General features: G+C 35.7%; 1 protein-coding gene across 2 annotated transcripts; it reads right to left on the bottom strand.

The window, feature by feature from the left end:
- Window positions 1–21,989: 21,989 nt before the first annotated feature.
- PLAG1 (PLAG1 zinc finger) lies at window positions 21,990–24,115 on the bottom strand. Of its 2 annotated transcripts, none has more exons than XM_008143327.3 (2): window positions 23,770–24,115; window positions 21,990–23,247 (listed from the first exon to the last, which is right to left on the bottom strand). In XM_008143327.3, the coding sequence occupies exons 1-2, from the start codon at window positions 24,009–24,011 to the stop codon at window positions 21,990–21,992; spliced, it is 1,500 nt and encodes a 499-aa protein (XP_008141549.1). In that variant the 5' UTR covers window positions 24,012–24,115. The 2 variants fall into 2 exon arrangements, with proteins under 2 accessions (XP_008141549.1, XP_054564530.1); XM_054708555.1 differs by having other exon boundaries at window positions 23,945–23,965.
- Window positions 24,116–24,699: the final 584 nt, after the last annotated feature.

The raw sequence follows: 24,699 nt of genomic DNA on the forward strand, positions 1-24,699 counted from the left end.
TTGAGGTTCAGGGTCAGAGTCAGCCTGACTGTGTGGTTTTCACAAGGAAGAAATATGGAATAAACAGAGAGTTTTAAGTAGACTTGTTATTTTAGAACTGTTTTAAATATACAGAAAAATTGTAAGATAGTACTGAGAGTTCCCATATAACCCACACCCAGTTTCCCCTATTACTAATAGCTTTTATTAGCATAGTACATTTGTCACAATTAATGGCCAATATTGGTACATTATTAACAATAGTCCTTACTTTATTCAAATGTCCTTAGTTTTTAAAAATATATATATTTTATTGATTTTTACAGAGAGGAAGGGATATGGATAGAGAGTTATAAACATTGATGAGAGAGAAACATCCATCAGCTGCCTCCTGCACAGCCCCCACTGGGGATGTGCCTGCAACCAAGGTACATGCCCTTGACCGGAATCGAACCTGGGACCCTTGAGTCCGCAGGCCGACGCTCTATCCACTGAGCCAAACCAGCTAGGGCTGTCCTTAGTTTTTATGTGATCTTTTTTCTGTCCCAGGATCCCATTCAAGATACATTACAATTAGTCATCCTACTTCCTTAGGCTCCTCTTGCCTTTCACAGTTTCTCAGATTTTTCTTGTTTTAAAGGCCTTGACAATTTTGAGGAGTATCGGTCAAGTATTTTGTGGACTTTCCCTCATTTGGGATTTGTCTGACATTTTTCTCATGATCAGACTGAGGTCATGGGTTTTTGGGAGGAAGACCACAGAGGTAAAGTTCCATTTTCATCACACCCTATCCAGGGTGCACAATATCAACATGACTTATTCCTGTTGACATTGACCTTGATCACCTGGATGAGGCAGTGTTTGTCAGGATTTTCTGCTGTAAAGTCTCTATTTTAGTCTCCCCTCCCCACCCCTTTCCATACTGTACCCTTTGGAGAGAAGTCACCATGTGTAGTCCATACTTAATAGGGAGGGAGTTACATGGTTTCTTAAATTAAAAATTTGGATTCTTCCACACAAAGATGTATCTATTGTCCCTCACTCAATCACTTACATCAGTATGCAATCATTTACATAAGTCATAAATATTTACTTCATACTTTGGATTATAATCCAGTACTACTTTATCTTTTTGCTCAAATTGTTACAGCTTTGGCCATTGGGAACTTTTCAATTGGCTACTGTGTTCCTTTGACATACCTCTGCCATATGGGGTTTTTATTGCTATTTTTGTGCACTTCTTTATTTTCTGACACTAAAAGATATTCTAGGCTCATTTTATTTCCTGCTCCAGTCCTAGAATCAGCCATTTATCTAGTGCTATTCATTTTTTAAAATTTTATTTTGTTATATTTTTAACTTTAAAATTAAAATATTCAAAAAATAAATGTACAGCTTAGTGAATTCTTATAAGGAACATACCCTTCCAGTGTTGTACTGAAGCTGATTCACAGTCTCCTAAGAGTTGTTTGTTCAATCTCTTCCCAACTTCACATCCAATGACATCATGTTGGTAGCTTGAAATTGGACATGGTGGTAGTATGTACATGATGGAAACAGGAAATGCTAAAAGTCAGGCTTTCTTCCCCCACCCTAGAGAGCCAGCTGTTAAATACGAGCAAGCTACTGCTTATAACCATCATCCAAGTCAAGAAATAAAAACACAAGCTAATAAATAAAATGTTGCCAGCCACCTCAGTAACCTCTCCATGTATCCCAACACAGTCCTCTCTTACTAACAGTAACCCCTATCCTTACTTTTCTAGTAGTCACTTCCTTGTGTCTTGCTAATGGTTTTTATCACCTATTAAAGGCCTGATGCATGAAAATTCATGCAAGAGTGGGCCTTCCTCCCCCCCCCCCCCCCCCCCCCCCCCCAACGGCCGGCACCGGCTTCCCTCCAGGATCCAGGACCCGGGCTGGCTTCCCTCAGGCCGCCTGCAGGCACCCAGGACCCAGGCTGGCTTCCCTCCGGCCCGGCTTTATCAGGAAGGACATCTGGAATGATGTCTGGTCTAATTCGCATATTACCCTTTTATTATTATAGATGTGTACATCCCTAGACACTATGGTTATTATCAGATATGATTTTTACCCTGATGTGTATTTTTTAAGGCCTTTTATCTATAGATTCCCTCTCTATCACCCCCCTCTTTTTTTTTTTTTAAACAATTTATCTATTGAAACATGTGGGCCATTTTATCTGTAGATTTCCCCAATCTGTATTTTACTGATTGCATACTCATGGCATAGTTCAACCATGTTTTTTTGTACTTCATTATTTACTGTATCGAATTGACATTGCTAGAATATTCCACCTAACAACAGCAGCATACACATTCTTTTCAATTGTCCATGGAATATAGGGTGTCCCAAAAATTGTATACAAACAATTTGAATAATTATAAAGGCAATGTTTATTAAAATACATTTCATTTTCAAAATTGAGCTATCAGTTATTAAAGTGTGTAAACATTTTTGGGGACACCCTGTATATCAATAAGAAAACAACCAAAAACCAGAAATCAACAAGTGTAAAAAATTGAAGCCAAAAATAGTGTGTTCTCTGATCACAATAGAATGAAGTTAGAAAAGAATAATAGAAAGATAATAAGAAAATCTTCAAACATTTGCAACAAAATAACACACTTCAAAATAATCCTATGTCAAAGAAGAAATCTCAAAGGAAGTTAAAAAAAAACACCAACATTGGACTGATATGCATATAGCATATCAGAATTTATGGGACACAGTTAAAGCAGTGCTCAAAAAGGAAATTTGTAACACTAAAATGCACACATTAGGAAAGAAGAAAAATCTCTGATCAATAGTCTACACTCCCACCTCAAGAACTTAGAAAAAGAAGAGCAAAAGAAACCCACAGGAAGCTTAAGGAAAGGAATTAAGCACAGAAAACAATGAAATTATAATGGAAAAGCAGTAGGGAAAAATCAATGCAACAAAATCCAGCTCTTTGAAAAGATTGACAAAATTGACAAACCTCTGGCAAGACTGACATATAAAAGAGAAGACAAATTACCAATATCAAGATTGAAACAGATAATATAACTACAAACCCTGCAAACATAAAAAGATAATAAGAGATACTACAAACAACTCTCTTTTATAGTTTGGAAAATTAGATGAAATAGACCATTTCCTCAAAAAGCACAAACTACCCTAATTCACCCAATATAAAGTGCATAACTTGAATTATTCTATAATTATTAAGGAAATTAAATTCTTATTTTTAGAACTCTCCCCAAAGAAATCTTGAGGCTCAGATGGCTTTAATGGAGAAATCTTCGTAAGGTTTAAAAAAAAATTAGCACCAATTCCACATAATCTATTCCACAACACAGAAGAGGAAGGAACACTTTCAAATTCATTTTATGAGGCAAGTATTACTTTGATACCAAAACCAAAGACAATACAAGAAATGCAATCAACAGACCAATATTCCTCATGAACATTGATTCCAAAATCATTAACAAAATGTTAACAAATAGAATTCAACAACATATAAAACATTATATAAGTGATGTTTATTCAAAGAATGCAAAGTTAGTCAGTAGTCAGTATTTGAAAATTAAAAATGCAATCCACCATATTAGACTAAATCGGAAGTCACATCAGCATGTCAATTGATTCAGGAAAAAAACTTGAAAAATTCAACACTCATCTATGACAAAACTCTTTATGAACTAAAAATAACGGGGAACTTTCTTAATTTAATAAAGGGTATTTATAAAAACCTACACTTAACAGTATTCTCAATGATGAAAGGTTGAATATATTTCCCCTGAGATTGGGAACAAGGCAAGGATGTCTGCTCTCACCACTTTTATTCAACATAGTACTGGAAGTTTTAGGCAGTGTAATAAAGCAAGAGAAGAAAAAAAAAAGTCATAGAGATCAGAAAGAAAGAAATAATATTGTTCCTATTTGCTGATGACATGCTTATATCTGAGAAAATTCCCCCAAATTTACAATAAAATAAAATAAGCCCTGAACTAATAAGTGAGTTCATTAAGGTCACAGGATGAAAGATAAATATACAAAAATCAATTGTATTTCTATGTACTAGCAATGAACACATGTACACTTAAACTAAAAATATAATCCCCCCAAAAAAATATATATATAATCCCATTCACTATCACTCAGAAGGAAAGGGGAGAGAGAGAGAGAGAGAAGAGAGAGAGAGAGAGAGAGAGAGAGAGAGAGAGAGAGAGGAGAGAGAATCTAAAACATTTACAGTATGTTGAAAACTACAAAACATTGATTCAAGAAATGAAAGAAGATCCAAGTAAATGGAGAGACATACTAGGTTCATTGATTGGAAGATAACATTGTAAAGATGTCAATTGTCTCCAAATTGATATTTAGGTTTGACGCAATTCCTATCAAATTCTCAGCAAGATCTTTATTTTAGGAATGAAGAGTGTTCTAGCACTAGCCGGTTTAGCTCAGCAGGGTTAGAGCATCAACCCTTGGACTGAAGGGTCTTGGGTTTAATTTAGGTCAAGAGCACGTCCCTGGGATGCAGGCTCAATCCCTGGCCCTGGTTGGGGTGCATGTGGGAGGCAACCAATTGATGTGTCTCTCACACCAATGTTTTTCTCTCTCTGTCTTTCCCTCTCCCTTCCACTCTCTCTGAAAATCAATGGGAAAAAAAAAATCCTCGGGCAAAGATTAACATACATACACATACATACATACATACATACATACATATGTAAATGAATAAATAGTGTTCTAAAGTTTATATGGAACTGCAAAGAAACCAGAAGAACTAAAATAATTTTGATAAAGAATAATGAAATGGGAGGAATTGGTCTACTCCATTTTAAGACTGATGATAAGCTATAGTAATTAAGACTATGAAGTATTGGTGGAGGGATAAGCACATAGATCAATGGGAGAGAGTAGAGAATACAGAAATAGATCCACACAGGTATACCAAACTGATTTTTGACAAAGATTTAAAATCAATTCAAAAGAGGAAAGATAACCTTTTTTTTTCAATTTTTTTTATTAAGGTATTATATGTGTACATATCTTACCATTGCCACCCCCCACCCCACTCCCATTTATGCCCTCACCCCCCAGAGTTATGCTTATATGCATGCATACAAGTCCTTTGATTGATCTCTTATCTCCCCCACCTCTCCCTAACTTTCCCCCTGTAATTTGACAGTCCGTTTGATGCTTTACTGTCTCTGTATCTATGAAAGATAACCTTTTCAATAAGTGGTTGCTGGAGCAATTGGACATCTATGGGCAAAAAAAATGCAAACCAAACAACCAAAATACCCTTTTTCTAAGTCTCACAGTTTATAAAGAAATTATCTCAAAATGCATTAAGGACTTAAATTTACAACATAAAGCTATAAAACATTTAGGAAAAGACATATGAGAAATCTTCAAGATCTAAGGTTACACCAAAAATTCTTTGACTGAAAACCAAAAGCATGATCCATCAAGGGAAAAATTGGTAAATTAGACTTCATGAAAATTTAAAACTTTTGCTTTGCAAAGGACCCTGCCAAGAGGATGAAAATACAAGCCACAAACTGGAAAAACCTTTGCAAACCACACATTCAACAAAGGACTAGTATCTGGAATATATCAAGAACTCTCAAAACCCGGCAGTTAAAAAACCAAACAATCCAATTTAAAAATGGACAAAACAGAAGAGATGTTTCTCCTAAGAGGATATGCAGATTACAAAAAAATCACATACAAAAATCTGCCATTAGAGAAATTCACTATCATTAGGAGTATTCACTATCTTCCACTCCCCGTATTTTTTTTTTTTCTTTTTGTTAATCCTCACCTAAGAATATGTTTTCCATTGATTTTTAGAGAGGGTGGAACAGAGCGACAGGGAGAGAGAAACGTCCATGTGTTGCCTCCCACATGGCCCTGACTGGGGGCAGGGATTGAACCTGCAACCCAGGTGGGTACCCTTGACTGGGAATAGAATCCGAGACCCTTTGGTGCTCGAGCCAATGCTGTAGCCACTAAGCCACATGGGCCAGGGCTCTATTTTTAATCCTCACCCATTGATTTGTTTTTATGGCTTTTAGAGAAAGAGGAAGGCAGGGGTGAGAGGTTGGTGGGGTGGGGGTTCGGGGGGCGGGGAGAGAGAAACAGTGCTAGGTTGCCTTCTGTATGTGCCCTGACCCGGGATCAAACCTGCAATGTAGGTATGTTCCATGACCAAAAATCGAACCCACAACCTTTTGGTGTTCGGGATGATGCTCCAAGCAACAAAGCCATGCTGCCAGGGCTCCCACACCCCATTTTGCTTCACTCCACAGCATTTATCACCACGGTCTGTACGTATTCATGCATTTATCTATTGTCTGTCTCCCTCCAGTAAAATGCAGTCTCCATGTGGGTGGGGACTATCTTTTATTCACTACTTTTTCACTCTGGCCTTAATCTTGCCTGGCAGGTGGTGAGCACTCAGTCAGTGTTTACCGAATGAATGAATACATGCTCTTGCAAGTTTAGGTGGATTTCAGCTAATGACTTTTATCCATGGGGTGCTGGTCTTTTGTCAAATAATAGAATTTTAATCACTTTTCCCTTCTTTTCTATGGTATTTGACTTAGTCCAATTTTCTACTCGTTCTTGAGTCTTGGTAATTAATATTTTGTTAGGGAACCATCCATTTTCTCTAAATTTGCAAAATAACTTCAACAGTTAGACATAGTAGTCTCTTATAATTCTTTTACTCTTTTATCTCTTTTTTATTTAGCAAGGATCACCAAGGGTTTTTCTACCTTATTGATTTTTTTGTTGTTGTTGCAAAGTATTCATTTCACATTTATTTTTCTAATTCTTACCTCACTGAATCCACCCTTAACTTGTTTTATCTGTTTACTTTCTTCTGATTTATTTTATTGTTCTTTTCTTTCTAATATCTTATGTTGGTGTACTAATTAGGATGAAGGCTAAATTGCCGTGGCAAGGGTGTTCCAAAACCTCCTTATTATTTTTCTTCCGTAGGAGTCCTGGTGGGTAGGTAGTCTGTTCCATATAGTCATTCAGGGACATAAGCAAGCAGAAAACTGCCATTCTCTAGGGTGGGGTGCGTACACCATAACATGAGGGACAATCCCGTCTGTTGCCTGCTTTTGTAAAAAAAATGTTTTATTGCAACATAACCACACCGATTTATTTACATCTGCCTATGGCTGCATTTGAGCTACAATGGCAGAACTGAGCAGATATGACAGAGAGCAGATGGCCCACAAAGCCTAAGTTATTTTCTCTCTGGCCTTTTTCAGAAAAAGTTGTTGACACTGTGCTAAGGCAGTGTCCTGTGTGCATAATCACAATGGGGTCACCACTAGGCCCTTCTTCCAGCTGCAGAGGGAGGGGAAGAAAATGGGGACACTGCATGCCATGAACACCAGGAACGAGAAAGCAATGCATGTCACCATTGTTATTTAACATTTTTCTTGGAGGTTTTAGTAAATGTAAGAACATGAAATGACTGGCATAGACATTAGATAATACATAAAGGTATCTATTTTTTGCTGCTGATATGAATGTACACTTCGGCAAGCCCCAGAGAAGAGAGGAAAAAACCAACCAATTAGAATAATCAACTTCGGTTAGTAGATAGGAAATAAATGTTAAAATAAATCAACTGCTTTCTTATGTTCTAGCAATACAAATCTAGATGTGAAACGTGAAGACACATTTTAAATTATATAGGAAAAATTTTAACAAGGTAGATTGAGGGCCAATATTAATAATCTTTAATATTAAAAGACAGTAAGCAAAATCTTAAAAAATGGAAAGGTCTTCTATGTTCTTGGGTGCAATGATTTATTTATATTATGTTACTTCTCTCAAAATTAACATCTAAACATAATGCTATTTCCAAAGGGAATAGAATTAGAAAAAACAGGGTTCTTTTTCATAATTGAATAAAATATAGGGTGACCTCAAACAATGTATACACACTGAAAATTATAAAAGTGATGTTTATCAAAAATACATTTCATTTTTAAAATGTAATAGAATCTACAGAAAAGTATATATACATTTTTTTGGGACACCCTGTATTTTTTTTTTTTTAAGTATATTTTTTATTGATTTCAGAGACAATGGGAAAGGGAGAGAGAGATAGAAACCTCAATGATGAGAGAGCATTATTGATCGGGCTGTCTTTTGCAGGCCCTACACTGGGAATGGAGCCCGCAACCTGGACATGTGCCCTGACCGGGAATCGAATCATGACCTCCTGGTTCATAGGTCGATGCTCAACCACTGAGCCATGCCTGCCAGGCACCCTGTATTCTTAAAGTTATGTTGAACAAAATGTCTAGGACAATAGTGAAGAAAACCACGAAAAGGGACATTGGAGAGGAGATTTGCCATACTCATCAGAACCAACCCTAAAGTCACCTTAAGCATATCAATAAAGTCTCCAGCTAACAGAAGAACCCAATATGTGACAAGTGTGGAAGTTCACTGAAGAGAGTCTACAGTGTGATGCCAGCACAACCATCTACTTTTCTCGAAGAAATTAAAATTATATCAGTATCTTATAGCTGATATAAAAAAATAAACTGAAGTTTAAATATAAAAATATAAAACAACAAAAACCTTATGAAAAAAAATTGGGAAGAGTGATAAAGTTAGTCTTTAACCCAGTAATTCTAATCCTGAGGTTCGATCACATATAATAAAGCCTGGAAATCTAGGGCCAGAGAAAAAATTTTATTCATTATGACTATATAAAAATTCACAACTTAAAAAATGGTATCTATGATGCCTTTTGATACTAAAGGCATAAAAAACCCAATATTGCTGGGAAAAGCTTATAATGAAGATGACAAATGATTAATTTCTCTATTATACAAAGAAAACATACAGATTCACTAGAAACAAGCATCTAGTGAAAATGAGCAAAGGTTATATAAACAGGCAAGTCATGCAAGAGAAATGCAATGGGCCACCAAATAAATGAAAAGGTGTTCAAGTTTACTAGTCAGTCCTGGAAATAGCAAATAAAGTCACAATGGAAATATCTCTTTATTCCCACCAGACACACAAAACTGAAAAGAAATGTAATGCTTATTACTAACTGGTTTAAGGAGGTGGGGGTGGTGGGTGGGTAGTGTTTTTACATATTAGGAATGTGTAGTGTTATAGAAATTGAATACTAAAACATTCTTGTAAAGCAATCTGATGACATCTTTTAAATTTAAAATTTCAAATACTCTTCAACCTAGGGATTCCACTTCTGAGAATTTGTCCTGTAGATCAATTAATAAGGATCTATGATCATGGATGCTTCCTAAAGCATTGTTCACAGTGGTCAAGATCCAGAAACAAAGATTGCCCATCACTAGCATTTTTATTAAATGTTTTAAAAAATACATTTAAATATGTTTGTAGTCAATGATTAATGTTAATGTGTTAGATACAATAGATTTAATGAGACATGTAATATTTGTTTGAAAAAGTTTGCTTAATACATGTTATAAATTATATATTTAGCTGAGAATTTGTACCAATAATAATATGTATCCATCTAATGCCCCCCAAATCTCTTGGATAGATATTTCAAGATCCCAATAATGAAGAAAGTGACAATATGATAGTAACTTCTATCTGGAAAGTAAACTCATATAAATAGCAACTTAGAGAATATATAAAAATGCTCATCTTCACCAACAATTAGAAAAAAAGTAAACACTTAAATTGGTAATTTTGGAGGGCAATCTGGCATTATTGATCAGAATTTGAGAATTTGTAGAATTCAAGATTCTGCCATGTCCTTTGAATTATCTTACTATTTTTGGGGGGGAGGGGTTATTGTTTTTTGTGTGACTCAATATATTATCAATTTTTATGCCTCATTAAAGTTTCAAATACTAGGTGTACTAGTTAATAATAGCGGATTTTGTAATAAAAGAAAACACGATAATTTCAAGAGAAACATCATAAGTGCTTTATTCAAAGTAAAGTCCATTGCTAGCTACACATTTCCCCATCTTTCAGATAATTTGTGAATACCATCTCAATAGAATTTTTCTTGTTTTGAGGCAAACAATTCAGAGACCCAATTTTCCACTTCTTCGTACTTTTTGAAGTGCTGCTCAGAAAGTGTGTGTGCCATAGATTGGAACAAGTGGTAATCTGAAGGAGCAACGTCTGGTGAATACAGCGGGTGGGTTAACACTTCCCAGGCAAGATCTTTTAACGTGTCTTTAACTGGTTTTGAAGCGTGTGATGGTGTGTCATCATGAAGCAAAATTATTTTGCCGTGTCTTCTGGCACATTCAGATCATTTCACGATCAAAGCGTGGTTCAAATTGATTATTTGTTGTCGGTAGTGATCAGTATTAACGGTTTCACCTTGTTTTAGAAGCTCATAATACACCACATCTTCCTGATCCAACCAAATGCAGGGCGTTGTCTTCTTTCCGAAGCGATTTGGCCTTGCAGTCAATGTTGATGGTTGACCTGGATCAACCCATAATTTTATGCGTTTGGGATTCTCAAAATAAATCCACTTTTCATCGTCAGTCACAATTTGATGCAAAAAAGACTTTCTTTCGTGCCATTGAAGCAACATTTTACTGATGACTTTTCGGTTTTCCATTGGTATTTCCTTCAGTTGATGTGGCACCCATTTTCCTTCCTTTAAAATCTTTCCCATTGTTTGTAAATGATCGGAAATTGTTTGCTGAGCAATGTTTAATCTTTCTGGAAGTTGTTTTTGAGTTTGACATGCAACTTCATCCAATAATGCTTGTAATTGCTGGTCTTCAAACTTTTTCAGTTGACCTAGACGTTCTTTGTCTTTCACATCGAAATCATCATTTTTAAAGCATTTAAACCAGCGTTCACCAGTATCTTGAGATGGAGCATATTTACCATAAGCTTCCCAAAGTATTCAGCAGCACTTTTCTTCAAAATAAAGTAATGAATTATAACGTCCCGCAAATGCTCTTTTTTTTTTTTTTTTTGGCACGAAATTCGACATTTTTAAGTGTAAAAATATCTATGATGTTAACACCTTCAGCAAATTTGACAAAAAGTTTTGAAGCTTGTTGTCAAAACAATAAAATAGCATACATATCAAATCACATATATATCAACATATGTGTAACTCCATCTATTGAAAAAATCCGCATTATTAAACGGTACACCTAGTATACCTATTAAAAATCACAGGTTCCTCATTTCCGTAGGTGCTAAGTGCTTTACCCCAGCTTCCTTTCCCACGGTGCCTCCGCTGCTGCCCCGCACTCATGCTGTCTCAAGGTTGCTCCTGATATTCTCACTCTGCTTGACCATATTTGGCCCTGTTACTGGTATCTCTCCAAGTTATACTTGCACCAAAAAATCCAGGAGTCTGCAAGCCAGAATCCTATCAAGATCTTTTGCTTGCAGTTGGGTGGACACAGAGAGGGAGGGGTATGGAGCAATGGGGTAGCTCCCCTCCCAGCTCACCCTCCCGTTTTTATCATGGGTGTAATCTCTAAAAACCACAGCATCTCCATTTCACCCATTCAGACTGGGTCCTCATGATCTGAAGATGTCCGAGGTGGGGAATGAGTGGTGACGGGGGTGACGTTTGGTGAGCATAGCTGTCCACCTTTTGAGACCCAATCCCATATACTAGAAGCAAACAAGTAGGTGTAGTTACCTTAGCACCAGGGTCCTGGGTATACTTTGGATCATTCTGACAAGGAGCAGAGAACCTGCTTACTTTCACTCCCGTGGAGCTTACTCCAACAGAAGGTAACCTCTATGAGAATAGGGACTTGTCTTTCAATACAGTATGCACAGCACTTGGAATAATGCCTGATGTATAGTAGGTGTCCAATCAATGTCTGTAGAATGAAGGGAAAAAAAAGAATGGATCCTGTTTGTCAGGGAATCATACTTGGGCAGGGAGTGCTGAGCCAGACTTGCATCAAATCCAGTCCCCCAAATCAGACTTGCTGTACTTGATTCTAAACCTGCGATTTAATCTTGATACCTCAAGGTAGCCATTATTGCCTCTCTTCTTCTTCCTAAAAGCAATATTTGGAGGTCTCTCCAGGTTTCTTTAAAAAGTTGAGCTTCTCTAGTATTGTTTTTTGCTCTAAATTGTTCCCAAACCAGATTTTACAAATCTCACTCCACATCACCCTGTTATATGGCTTCATGTCAGTCTCCAGTTATTTTGCTCCTCTTTTCATGTATGATTATGTATGATCAGAACTTGATATGTAAGTCCTAGCCACTTTTATGATTACAAAATACCCATTAAGACATCTGCATTACATTAGGATTTATCTGTTTCAAATACTTAGTCACTAGCAAATGATCAAAACTAGATTTAACCACAAATTATTAGCATTATTGTTCACCACTCCCTTATTTCTTCTGCTTTCTTAAGATGTTCATATAAATTCCATTTTTGCTCCTCTATTTTTTTGTAATTAAAAAACAACTTATTTTCTGAATTCTTACATGTCAGAACTCCTATTTTGCTTGAACATCTGTTTGACAACTTGTTTGGAATATGACTCTGCTGACTTCTCTCATTCAGTGTTTCAGGTAAGTTTGGTGTCAGATCTGACTGATTCTCTTTCAAATTGTAGGCATCCAGGACCTATGTGTTGTTCTGTTTTTCATTTATCCTCATATTTCCTGCAAATTTTCTTAACCAAGACTGTAGCTTAATTAAAACTTCCTTGTATTTCCAAGGTATTGTTCCTGGTTTTTTTGGTGTGAAAGTGTTCATTATATTTTCACTGACTTGATGGAAAGGATCTTTTTTTGGGTAAACCTGTCTGGCAAGTACTGAACCTCTTTTGAGCTCAGGGAAAACAGCTCATGTTATTTTGGGAGTGTTGTTTTCCCAACTCTCAACCCCCTACTTTCTTCTCTTCTTCTGGATGCCTGGATATTGGATCTCCTGAAACTGTAGTGGTCAAGTCTGGAGTCAAATCACCTGGTATAAATCCCATCACTTCTAGCAAGTCACTATCTCAGAGCCTTAGTTTCTTTATATGTACAATGAGGATAGTAATAACACTGACAAGGGAGGCAGACAAAGAATTTTTGTTATCTTCCCAGAATTTGAAATGTTAAGGGAAAGCATGAGACTTTTAAATTATGAGACTTGTAGCCTTGCATGTTTTATTATGCCTTTCCCTTCAAATAGGGCTGATCCCAGTGGGAAAACTTCAGACACCTGAAAGAGCTCAAGCCCTGGGCCCTGATCCTAGATGTACTAGTATGGCCTTGCACAGCAGCCTTAATTCCCTGGGCTCATCTATAAAAGTGAAGTGGCAACTTCAAAGGTCTGTTTTAGTTGTACAGTTTGGTTTTGATTTTTTTTTTAAAAGGACAAATTGATTTTCAGTCTGTGTAGAATAAGCAAACAAAAAGGTCTCCTTCAGTGGCTTTTTATTCACTGGTCTAATTGCTAAGGAGAAAAGGAAAATAAAATTTAAATACGATTTAAGGAGATTTCAAAATGATAATTTGTTATGAGAATTGATCATAGTATATGATGAATACAATCTTAAGAACGCTAACTTAGTGATGCATGCATCCAAACAGGCACACAACTTGCATACATTTTAGAGCTAAAGACTCCATGGTTGGAGTTCTTGAAGTACCAAGTTACAAGAATTAGAATTCTCAAAGGTTCTCTAGTTTTGGGCCATTGTAGTAAAAGCACTTTGTTCTATAGAACAAAGAAAACCCGAGTGTTAAAAGTATTATTTACAAAATTTTTAGAGTCAAATTTTGAAAGAGTATTTATTTTTACAAATGTGTCTGAAATATTAAGATGGTTGAGAAAGGTAAGAGCCATCATTGGCCTTCAGCCAACAAATAGGTTTTGATTATCTGCCATGTGCAGGGAACTATGTGGACAAATACTTAGAAGAGTTTAATATATATATAATATCTATATCAATATATTAATATATAGTATCTATATCCCTGAAATGTATAAATATATAATATACAGTATAATATATAGCTATACCTATATAATGTATAATATATACCTGTATCCCTGAAATATGTTATCATATAATGTATATTGGTAAACATATAATAATATCTATATATATAAAAGCCTAAGCGACAGAAGGACTGCACTGACCAACAGGGGGCAGACGCTCAATTCAGGAGCTTCCCCCTGGTGGTCAGTGAGCTACCACAGCCAATCTCTTGCCAGCCAACCTCCCAAGGTCCCTCCCCCAGCCAGCTGGCCCCAATGGGCCCCAATTGGGACTGGACGAGACGGTCCTGATCGTTGACCAGGCCGAGGGACTCGACTCATGCATGAATTCGTGCACCGGGCCTCTAGTGTAATTATATAATATACAGATCCCTGGAAAGATCTAATAAGCTGTAATAAATGTTCAAAGGCAAAATAAGTTACCTTTCACTGGGTGAGTCCAGAGAAGGGAGAGCTATCAATAAAAAAGGACTGGAGGAGGGGTCAGATTTTGGTATGTGGAATTCATGGGCAGGAACAGAGCAAGTTTCAGGAATGGAGAGCAGGATAACTGAAGACAAAGTGATGGATAAGCACAAGGCACAGTGAGTAACTTCATATGAAAATGCCAGTGGAAGAGGAAATGGATAGACCCAGTTAAGAATGGAAGAGAATTTCAGGGTTCTTCAAATCACTGACTAGTACTAACTTGAAACTCTGAGTAAAGGTACACTTTAGGAATAAATATAAAATAATTTATGACCAAAAAATTCCACAGTAAGTACTAACACTTTACTACTTATGAAAGATAATTTAACTTAGAAGTCTGCAAATGAGCTGAACTCTTCTGCTTGAATTCTTGAAACAAAATGATCTTCAAGACACTTAGAACTGAGTTTATACTAATCAGCATTTATTCTGGGGTGGGAAAAGCTGACATACCTTAAAATCTTGATTGGGTCATGGCTTAGGCTATTAACCTACTTACACAATGAACATTCCTTGGGCATGAAAATCTGGTTACAGGAGCCTTCTTAGAGATGTCAGCAGGTGTGTGAATACTGATAACAGATTGGTTATGTATTTCTAGAAACAGAGCTGTTTACCAGTATTATTCCAATGGGACTACCAATGCACTGACCACATTTTGAAAGGGACCCCAAGAAAAAGAGTGAAGTTTTTAAATTACAAATAGAATAAACCAAAAGTTAAGCTTTTCAAAAAATCCTAATATCATAAAACAGAAAATTTTGTAGCTTTTTTGAGGAACCATTATACTTCTGACCCTCAACCCCTCAAACCCCAGGGCCTTCACCGAGGTATAATTATAAATGGACTGTATGCCTATTTTCAAAAAAGATTCAATTTACAAATGTTTCCACTTGTGCATTTATAAGTAGCACTGGTTTATATTTCAAGTATGCCTCTATTTGTAAAGCAAGATTATCCTGTTTACATTTTTTTAGAAGAAAATTTGTTCATTAGAAGAAAACCCAATTCCATCTGCAATAATGGCAGCCAGAACAACAAAATAGAAAAAATTCTGAACCCAGCAGGTTTGGCTCAGTGGCTGAGTGTCAACCTACGAACCAGGAGGTTACGGTTTGATTCCCAGTCGAGGCACATGGCTGGGTTGAGGACTCGATGTAATTACTTTTTCATAAGGGAGATAATACCTTAAGGGAATTAAACCCATGCTTTTTCAGAGTATTCTAAGCATAAAAAGCAAAAGCAGTCCTGGCTGGTGTGGCTCGGTTGGGTTGGAGGGCCCTCCCATACACCAAAAATTCGTGGGTTCGACTCCTGGTCAGGGACATACCTACGCTGTGAAACCAATCAATGTTTCTCTCTCTCCCTTCCTCTCTCTAAAATCAATAAACATCCTCGGGTGAGGATTAAAAAAAAAAAGCAAAAGCATTTTCCTTCTCTGAACAGTCCTTGACATCTTTCATATGCATTAATTTAAATAAAAATGTATTTGATGTTAATGCTAATAACTAACAAAGAAATACTTTTATATTTGCTTGAATTAAGCATGTGAAAAGAGGAACTGCCAGTATTAAATTATGTTCCTTTTCTTTACCTCTCTGAACGTTGGAGAGGCTTAAAACAGAAAAGCCAAACGTAAAGGAGGAATTTTCCCTCTCATGCTGAAAGTGGCTATGCGATACATAAAATTTCTTTTCCCTACAATTGGTTCCTGGATAATTATTGACTTTTCAGAATTAATATCTTTTGAAGTTGCATTATTGTTGAACTTAAGAGTTTTAGATGGTATGTGTTTATTGTTTTGGTGTAGATGAATTGTCAAGGGAGGGTTTTTAGCAAAATTTCAGACAAAGAGCACAGGGGAACGTCTAAAAGGATTTTAAGTACTGACAGACAGTAAGTGTTAAAAGAATGCTTAATGCCAATTTTATCTCACAAAAACAAAAAAATGTTATCGATTTATACTTTCTGATAGCCTTTTAAGAATTCTTTTTTGAATTCTCACCTGGATTAAAGTTTTGATGCATCATGTTTTGACTTTTTTATTTACAATTTCTATCCTTCCTTTAAATGTACAAAAGTTTTTAGAAAAACAAAAGTAAAAAAGAAATCCTAGAACTTTACATTTCAATAACAAACTGTGTCGTAGAGCCAGCTATTAGAAACTTGTATTTATCAAATGAGAAAATATTTAAAATTCAAAGTGAAAGAAAAAAAGTTATAGCAAATAGAAATTTATCATCTATTAAAATTTCAGGAAGTTCTACATTATCTAAAGCAATTCTATAATTTTATTCATATATTTTGTGGAGTTCACATATCTTTTTCTTACAGCAAACATAACACTGTAGGCCACAAGGAGCTGCAGTACTATTGTTTAATTAGCAGCAAATTAATATTTTATATCTGAGTAACTGGACAATAAATAGCCTGCTTCTTTGGATGTGGATGTTTAAAATGTAGTATTACTGCAGCTTCATAATGTGACTGCTATTTTACAGAGCTTATACACACACAAAAAAATACGATCTTTGTCTATATTTTATACAAATACAACAGTAGTTTGTGAATACATTTTAAGTACATGATATACATGATAAGCCACTTGATTTCCCAATATCACAGAATAGCCATTTTAAATGCAATAAAAATATACAAAATTCAGCCTGGAATGCAGATTTTTTTCTTTTCTATTTTGACTCAAAACTTTATCATTAGAACATTTAAAAAATATTAGTTCAAACACTTTTTCATCAGCTAAAAATACAATTTCAGCAGTCCAGCTTACGTTCAGGCACGATGCAATCCATTTCCTAATGGATTCCCAGTTTTTGTTAAATTCAAAGGGCCATTAGTAACACACAGCATGTTCTTCACTCTATACCATATTATAAAGCCCACTTTTCTTTATGAGTTACAGTCATCTTGTGGACAAAAGCTGGGTTTGTTCTGGTAACATTTGCATGTCCAAGATTTCCTTTTGCAAGTGCACATGAATACATTGTGGTGGGTGGTGTAAAAGTTTGTTAATGACAAATTAAGTCACAGTATAAAAATATATTGTACACCTTTACACCTAATGAAGTCCTTTTTTTCCTATGGATAAAAAAAAAAATACGACTGAATGAGACAGAGACGTTTGTAGCACCATGGAGAGTTGTATCCCAAGTTACATTAGCAGCATGATCCAACATAATTGAAGGAGTGTTTCTGAGAAGATAAACATTCATTCTGGTTCATCTGTACCACTGAAGCTTATATAATGAAGTGTGTTATACATTAGCAATAGTTCTGTTATTTCTAAGCTAGGTAGCTTATCAAAAGACACTGCCTTCCATCCTCAGAGGGTTGATAATGTAGGAGGGAATAAGGGTGATCTTTGAGTGCCTTTTTGTTGGTAGTATTAAGTTGCTTTATATGATCAGAAAGTAGCTCTTATGGGTTTTTAGCATAAAACTACACAAGACAACTTATGCGATCTATGTAATCATAACAAACAACCTGTGTTGTCGACATGACTACAGACACAGTGAGAAAAATAAGACTAAGTCAACTTAGCCACTCATTTGTCAGAGATAACAGTCTGCCATTACTAATGAAGAATACTCAACATTTAAATGATCTCCTCCAATGTCATATGGATCTCAGTAGGCTAGAAGCAACTTGGGTGAACTGTATTTTTACATTTACATACTGGGAAGACAGTGTGTTTTGAGACACGTAAACCTTGTAAAAAAATAAACCATTGTAAAACCTTATGAAAAGACACACACTGATTCTGTGCAATATAGCAAATTGATAAGAAAACACTGTAAAAATGTACCTGTTTAAAATATCGTCTACCATTTTTGAACACAAAGCATTATATATCAAAGGTCTACATATATATCATCTAATGGCACTTGAAACAAATCATATAAGTCTTAAAATAAAAGGCATAACCTATAAGAAAGTTTCTGTAAAGGTTTAGATTGTTTGAAAGTGCTATATCTTGTAATATGTGTAGTATAGAGGTTGACCAAGCTCTATTTTTATTAAAAAAAAATATTGGCCTATATATGTGTATTGCTCACTAGATGAATGATCCTGAAAATATGTACTCTTTAACATTCATTATTAGCTTTAAAAAGCAATCAGCTCTGGCTCATGTTTCTGTCAGTATATGGTTTTTAAAAACCGCTACTGTCCAAATTAACACAAATGACTAAGAATAATAAAGCACAAGCAACAAATAGGCAAAAATACGTAGTATGGAAGAAATATTAAATGAAACTTAAAAGCTGCACAAAGAGTGGTGCATGATCAGCCAGGACAACTGAAGTTTTGAAAAACTGAACTTGGTGATGGGATTTAAAAATGCAAATTTTAACAGTGACCAATAAGTATAAAGATGACATTTGCATATATCAATGGAGAGTAATTGCTTACTGTGCCATGATCCTTCCACAGTCATGCTTCCGTGTCTGGTGATCTAATTTTCTCACACACGTGGAAGTTCAAACTGAATGAGGTTCAATATCTTGTCTGAGGTTCACATTCTAAACTGAAACATTTTTACTTAATGATAATCACTTTTTAATTTTTATTTAACCAAGCAAAGGCACTACTAGAAATTTCAAGGATGATGATTCTGGCCACTGGAGAATAAAAACAGCATTGGCAATAATTATTTTTAATTATATCCAGTTGACATAAAAACAGATGTGAACTTTTTTTCTAGGAAAAAAAGAGCCAATTCTGTGTTGCATACTTGTTAGACCATTGTGCAATGAAAATAAATGAGTCTGCCTTATCTTTAATAGAAATTCTCTCCAAAATGGTTTAGTGACCACTAAAGTCAATTAAAAAAAAAAACACAACAAATTAGCTGAATTCCCTCTTAGTTGGAAGTGTTATTTTAAGTCTGTGGGGCAGCAACAGGCAAAGAGGTGTATGTATGAAAATTAAGACTCTATACTTTTAATACTGGTGCCCTGAAAGATGTGCCTCCATGTATCTGAAATCCATACAGGGCGAGAATTAGGCATGCATTCCCATTTCTAAAATGCTTTATTTAATAAATCCTGGTACTCCCTTTTTAATTTTTTATTAGCAGTGAAATACAGCCTACTAAGGCCAATGTCTCAGTTCATCAATTTGATTTCCTCTTTAGTAAATTTTAAAGTAGTGTTTCCACACTTGTATTTGTGATTTCTATTTAAAAATAGGTTTTCTATTTATTTGTGCTCTGTCACCAAATTTCTTTTTCCATTTTTAAAAATGGTCATTAAAGCAATATTGAACACTAATCATTCAACTAATGATTTCGGTAAGCAATCTGTTTCATAGAAACTAAAGGAAGCAGTAATAAAGCAGAGCTAAAAGCCTACTTTCAGAGCAAATATTCTCCTAATCAAAAGCTTAGGAGCAGTTTGAAAAAACTTTTAAATGTATTTCCTTATTAACATATATAATCTTAATGCCTTTGGAACACTTTTATAAAATGTAATTTTTAATAATAAAATTTAAATACATAAGTATAAAACTACAGCTCCTAGGACTAAAAAAAATAGGAGCATGATAAAATATCAGGAGCCAAAGTTCCTTAAGAGAGCAACTTTGATTCTATGAAGTGCGATAAATGTGTGTGTGTGTGTGTGTGTGTGTGTGTGTGTGTAAGTATAGATATTATATAGTGAAACCCCCATTTACATTATTACAATTTACATTCCTCCACAAATTATGCTACTCCCAAATATTTTAAATAATGCATTATATTCAGTAATCTGCACTCATTTTTAGAAATTCTTGGTAAACATTGCAATCTGCAGTGATAATTGGCCCTATAAAAAGGAAAAGAAGCTTCCATATAGGGCTGAGTGCTCAAAAATTTTTTTCTTTTTCTTTTTTAGAGAGATATATACTCTTCTCTAACCTCCCATCCCTCCCTCCCCCCCTGCCCCAACGGACAGGCTCCCAAATAAGGTGTTAACAAGTGCTTAATAGATATGTTTTTAGGTTGATGTTCCTACTGACAATTAGAAAAATATAATAACTTGACCTTTCAGAAGATTATGGTCGTTGTCTAACATGAGAAAAGCCCATAATGATTTTATTCAGTGAACAGAATATTTTTGATTTTCACATTAACTAAGATAGTGCTTGTTTTACTTTACTTTTTCTCCCTCTAAAAATTCAACTTATTTACATTCCCCGCATTTCCCAGAGATGTGTAAAAGTGGGTTTTACTGTATATATTTTTAGTTGCTTAAAACTTTGTGATCATTCTTCAAATAGTTTTCTAATGCATTTCACTTTAAATTCTCTATCTGAAAATAGCAAGGAAAGATGAATTAACACTGAATAAGAAAGATACCCTAGGGCAAAACTGTTGTTTTTGCTTTTGGCTCTTAAGGGAAAGAAAATGTAATCACATTTAGCTACAAGTGATATAAGCAATAGGCTTTTACTTTACTCCTAAACAGTCTAGTTTCCAACTCTGGCAATAGGGGCATGACCCCTAGACAAGTCCCTAAGTTGAACTGTATGCTTTACATCTATCTTCCTGCTTAGGATGTTTATCACACCATCTAAGCTGGGACAGTCCACTCTGGGGTAAATACACCTAATACCTGTGTTCCACAATGGTTCTGGATTCTGGACTAACTGTGGACTAACAATGAAAATAAAATTGCTGGCTGCACTTGACCCACCCTTTGGCCTTGAAAGGTGGAAATTATCAAAGAGAGCTGTCTATATACTGACTTTGAAGACTCGGATGCCATATACATTAGTATTATTAAATGGAAAGAGAGCAAGTTAAGCAGTTTAAAACGTGGCAAAATATCCTGTGTACTAATTTAAGGCCAACTATTAAGTAACTTGGAATGCTGTGTCACCTTAATAGGAATCTCTTTTTGCTATAAATACTGGTGCTTTGTGTTTACGTTTTGTTTTCTTTATATTTGCACAATAAAGACAGCAAATATTTGAGCCAGACAATAGCAAGTCTTCAAAATATACTGACCTGAAATTATTGTATTATCTAAGAAATACTAGTTATCTCCCCAAACTGGATTCTTAATTCATTTGAAACATTTGATTTATGAATCCATTTAGAAGCTAGTAAAGATTTAAATAACTCTTGCGTTATTCATATACATTTTAGAAAATTTACATTTTCTTGCAAAATTTTTTAATGAGCCAAATGTCAAAAGGCAGAGCCATTAGTAATGGACAAAAACAAAAATTCTAAGATGAAAAAGTAATTTGAATGTGAGATTTGTAAGACTTTACTACTAATAATGGCTTTCCTATATGAAAAATAACCTTAAAATATGACAATTGGCAGTGAATTAGGATGAAATACCCAGGTAAACATAACTGGACACCAATGGTTCCAAAGCTAGTTTCTATTTTATACTGGCTTAATAAAAATTGGTACTATACAAAAGCAGAAACTTTTATACTGTCTAAAAGTAGGCACTAAAATAAAAACGGTCATCTAAGGCAGGGCTACACACATATTTCTGTAATAAATCCACGTCCTGGAGTCCTACTGAAAAGCCTGATGGAAACGCGGTAGGGTGGTGCTTGTGCTTAAACTACTGGTGAAAGCTGCTGACAGTGAGTGCAGAGATCCAAGACCTATAGTGTTTGCAGGATCCTGAAGATCCTGTGTCTGTGAGGGGAGCTGAGACATAGAAGAATGTGCTTCTTCTTGGGAATAGCTCATTCCGAGGCTCCCCACTGATATCGGATTATAGGGAGGGCCATTTAATGGTATGAAATTAAACAACTGAGAAAAATCCAATGCTGGTGTGTTTAGGGGGTCACTGATGGAAATAGAGCTTTTTGACAGGGAGAGGTCCCCTGCACCATCATCAAGGGACCCAATCTGAGAATCTAACCCTAGTTTAGATGACGATGCTTGAGAATCCTGGGATGAAGAGGGTACGCCACCTTGTAGCTCCATCAGATAACTCTCAATTTCCCCCTTTAATGGCTGTTCTTTTTCAGGAATAGAAATTGCATATGAGGTAGAACTGAATGGGTATTTGAAGGAAAGGTGGTGAGAAGGATGAACAGCATCCATATCTATTGGGCATGTCATTCCCAAAGGTAAAGTTGTGATCATTTGGTGGGCAGATCCCGAGCTCTGCATGGACTGAAATGGAGTGTTATAGAGGTTTAACTGCAAAGTGTTTGTGAATGGCTTTGATAACAGTTCACTGGAAGGTAAGGACATCACCGGAAGGAGCTCATCTTTTATAGGCACAGAAACATTACAGGTAAATGGATCTAGAAAATCCACTGGTTCTGTTTTGACCTTCAGAAGTTCTTGATTGTGACTCTTCTTCATATGTCGAGTCAGGTGATCCTTTCGGCCAAATCTCTGTGCACAATACTGACAGAGGAAGTCCTTTCTTCCAGTGTGCACCACCATATGTCTCCGGACATCTTTCCGGGTGTAGAACCGGCGGTCACAATGCTCGCACTGGTGCTTTTTTTCTTTAATCCCGCCAGACGACTTGCCTGCATGAGATTTAAGGTGCTCCAGCAGCACTCCTGTGCTTTCAAAAGTCTGCAAACAAACCTTGCAAGTGAGGTCACCACTTGTTGCAGCATGCAAGGCCAAGTGACGTTTGAATCCAAGCTTGGTGTTGTAGTTCTTCCCACACTCTTCACACTTAAATGTCTCTTTGTTAGGGTCATGTGTATGTAGGTGATTCTTCAGGTGATCTTTGCGGTGAAACATTTTCTCACAATAATTACACTTGTGGGTTTTCTCAGGAGAATGAGTAGCCATGTGCCTTTAAACACAGACATATTCTGTAAGTATCATGACAAAAATGGTACGTATTCACTTTTCAAATGGAAGCTAAACTGCTATGCTAACACAGAATTTCTCTAATAATGGACACTTTTAAACCTAATATGTACTACAAGGATAGTTAATATACCTAAATATTGCAAAACTTGAGTCATTTAAGTTGCCACTTTAGTTTTTCACTGGCTGGTTTTTAGCTATTATTACAAAAGCAAATGAATAAGGCTGAATATACTCACGCAAACGTCCAGACCTTTTCTTGTAATTTCATTGCACAAACGGAAATTCTATTCTCATTAAGCATTTCACTTTTAAAAAATCCAAAGACACTAACACATAAAAATATGTGATTTAGAATACTAAAACTAGCCAACGGCTAATCTACTTAACATTTCCTCTCTGCAAATCAGCTAAAAAATGTGTATACAAATATATACGTTTACACTGGCTTCACATGGCCAACATCATAGCAAATATAATCTGAAAGACAAATAGAGTTTAATACCTTTGTAATTTGTACTTAGAAACAAAGGCCTTGGTGCAGTCTTGTTGTATGCACTTGTAGGGCCTCTCTCCTGTGTGAGAGTAGGAGTGAACCTTTAATTTCTCAACACTGTTAAAGGCCTTGTCACACAGTTGGCAAGGAAAGTTTTTTCTTGGTTTGGTTTCACCACGCTTACGTTTCCCTGAAGGGACTTTCTGGGTATCTCTTACTTCTGACAAATCACCAGGAATGACAGTGGCCATCGCAGCCTAAACCAGGCCTTCTTGTTGGACACTTGGGAACTGCCCAACTCCACTAAATGATTTAGCTTTAGGTGGCTTCTCAAGTTTCATGTGGTCGTAAAAGAAAGCAAAAAGGGACTGGAAAAAAAAATAAGAAACAACTAGTTTGTAACTAAATTTAATTAAAAATTTTTATTTGCTATGTGATGCTTTTGAATTAAAAAAGAAACCATAAAATGGATTCAGCTGGTCTAATGTAATATCTGTGGGTTTCTTTATATTTGTCAAAATACATATTAATGCATTGCTCAGAATGAACAGTTCATACAACTTTTGAAATTCCACCTGACAAACGTTGTACTTAGGGAAAGCAGTCACGATTTCAGAAGCTCTGAGAAAGCATCAAAACATGACACTAATCTACAAGGCACTTCAGTCTTTTCCCAATGAGATCCCTCCATTGGTGGTGTTTATGGCTTTCCTTGTTTTTAGTGTCTTGTTTGTGACTTTTATGCCATCACAGAATAAACAGAACTGTGAATTATGAAAAAACAACAACAAAAAAAAACATGACACTAAAAGTAGCTTTATTAAGCTTCAAATTTTACAAGGTACTAGAGAACATAAATCTGACTGAGAACATAAAAATGTTTCCACAAATATTTTAATGTCAAAATTATTTTTTTACAAGTTGGCTCTAGTCACATTC

Source organism: Eptesicus fuscus, chromosome 19, assembly GCF_027574615.1.
Source record: "Eptesicus fuscus isolate TK198812 chromosome 19, DD_ASM_mEF_20220401, whole genome shotgun sequence".
Classification (NCBI taxonomy): Eukaryota; Metazoa; Chordata; class Mammalia; order Chiroptera; family Vespertilionidae; genus Eptesicus; species Eptesicus fuscus.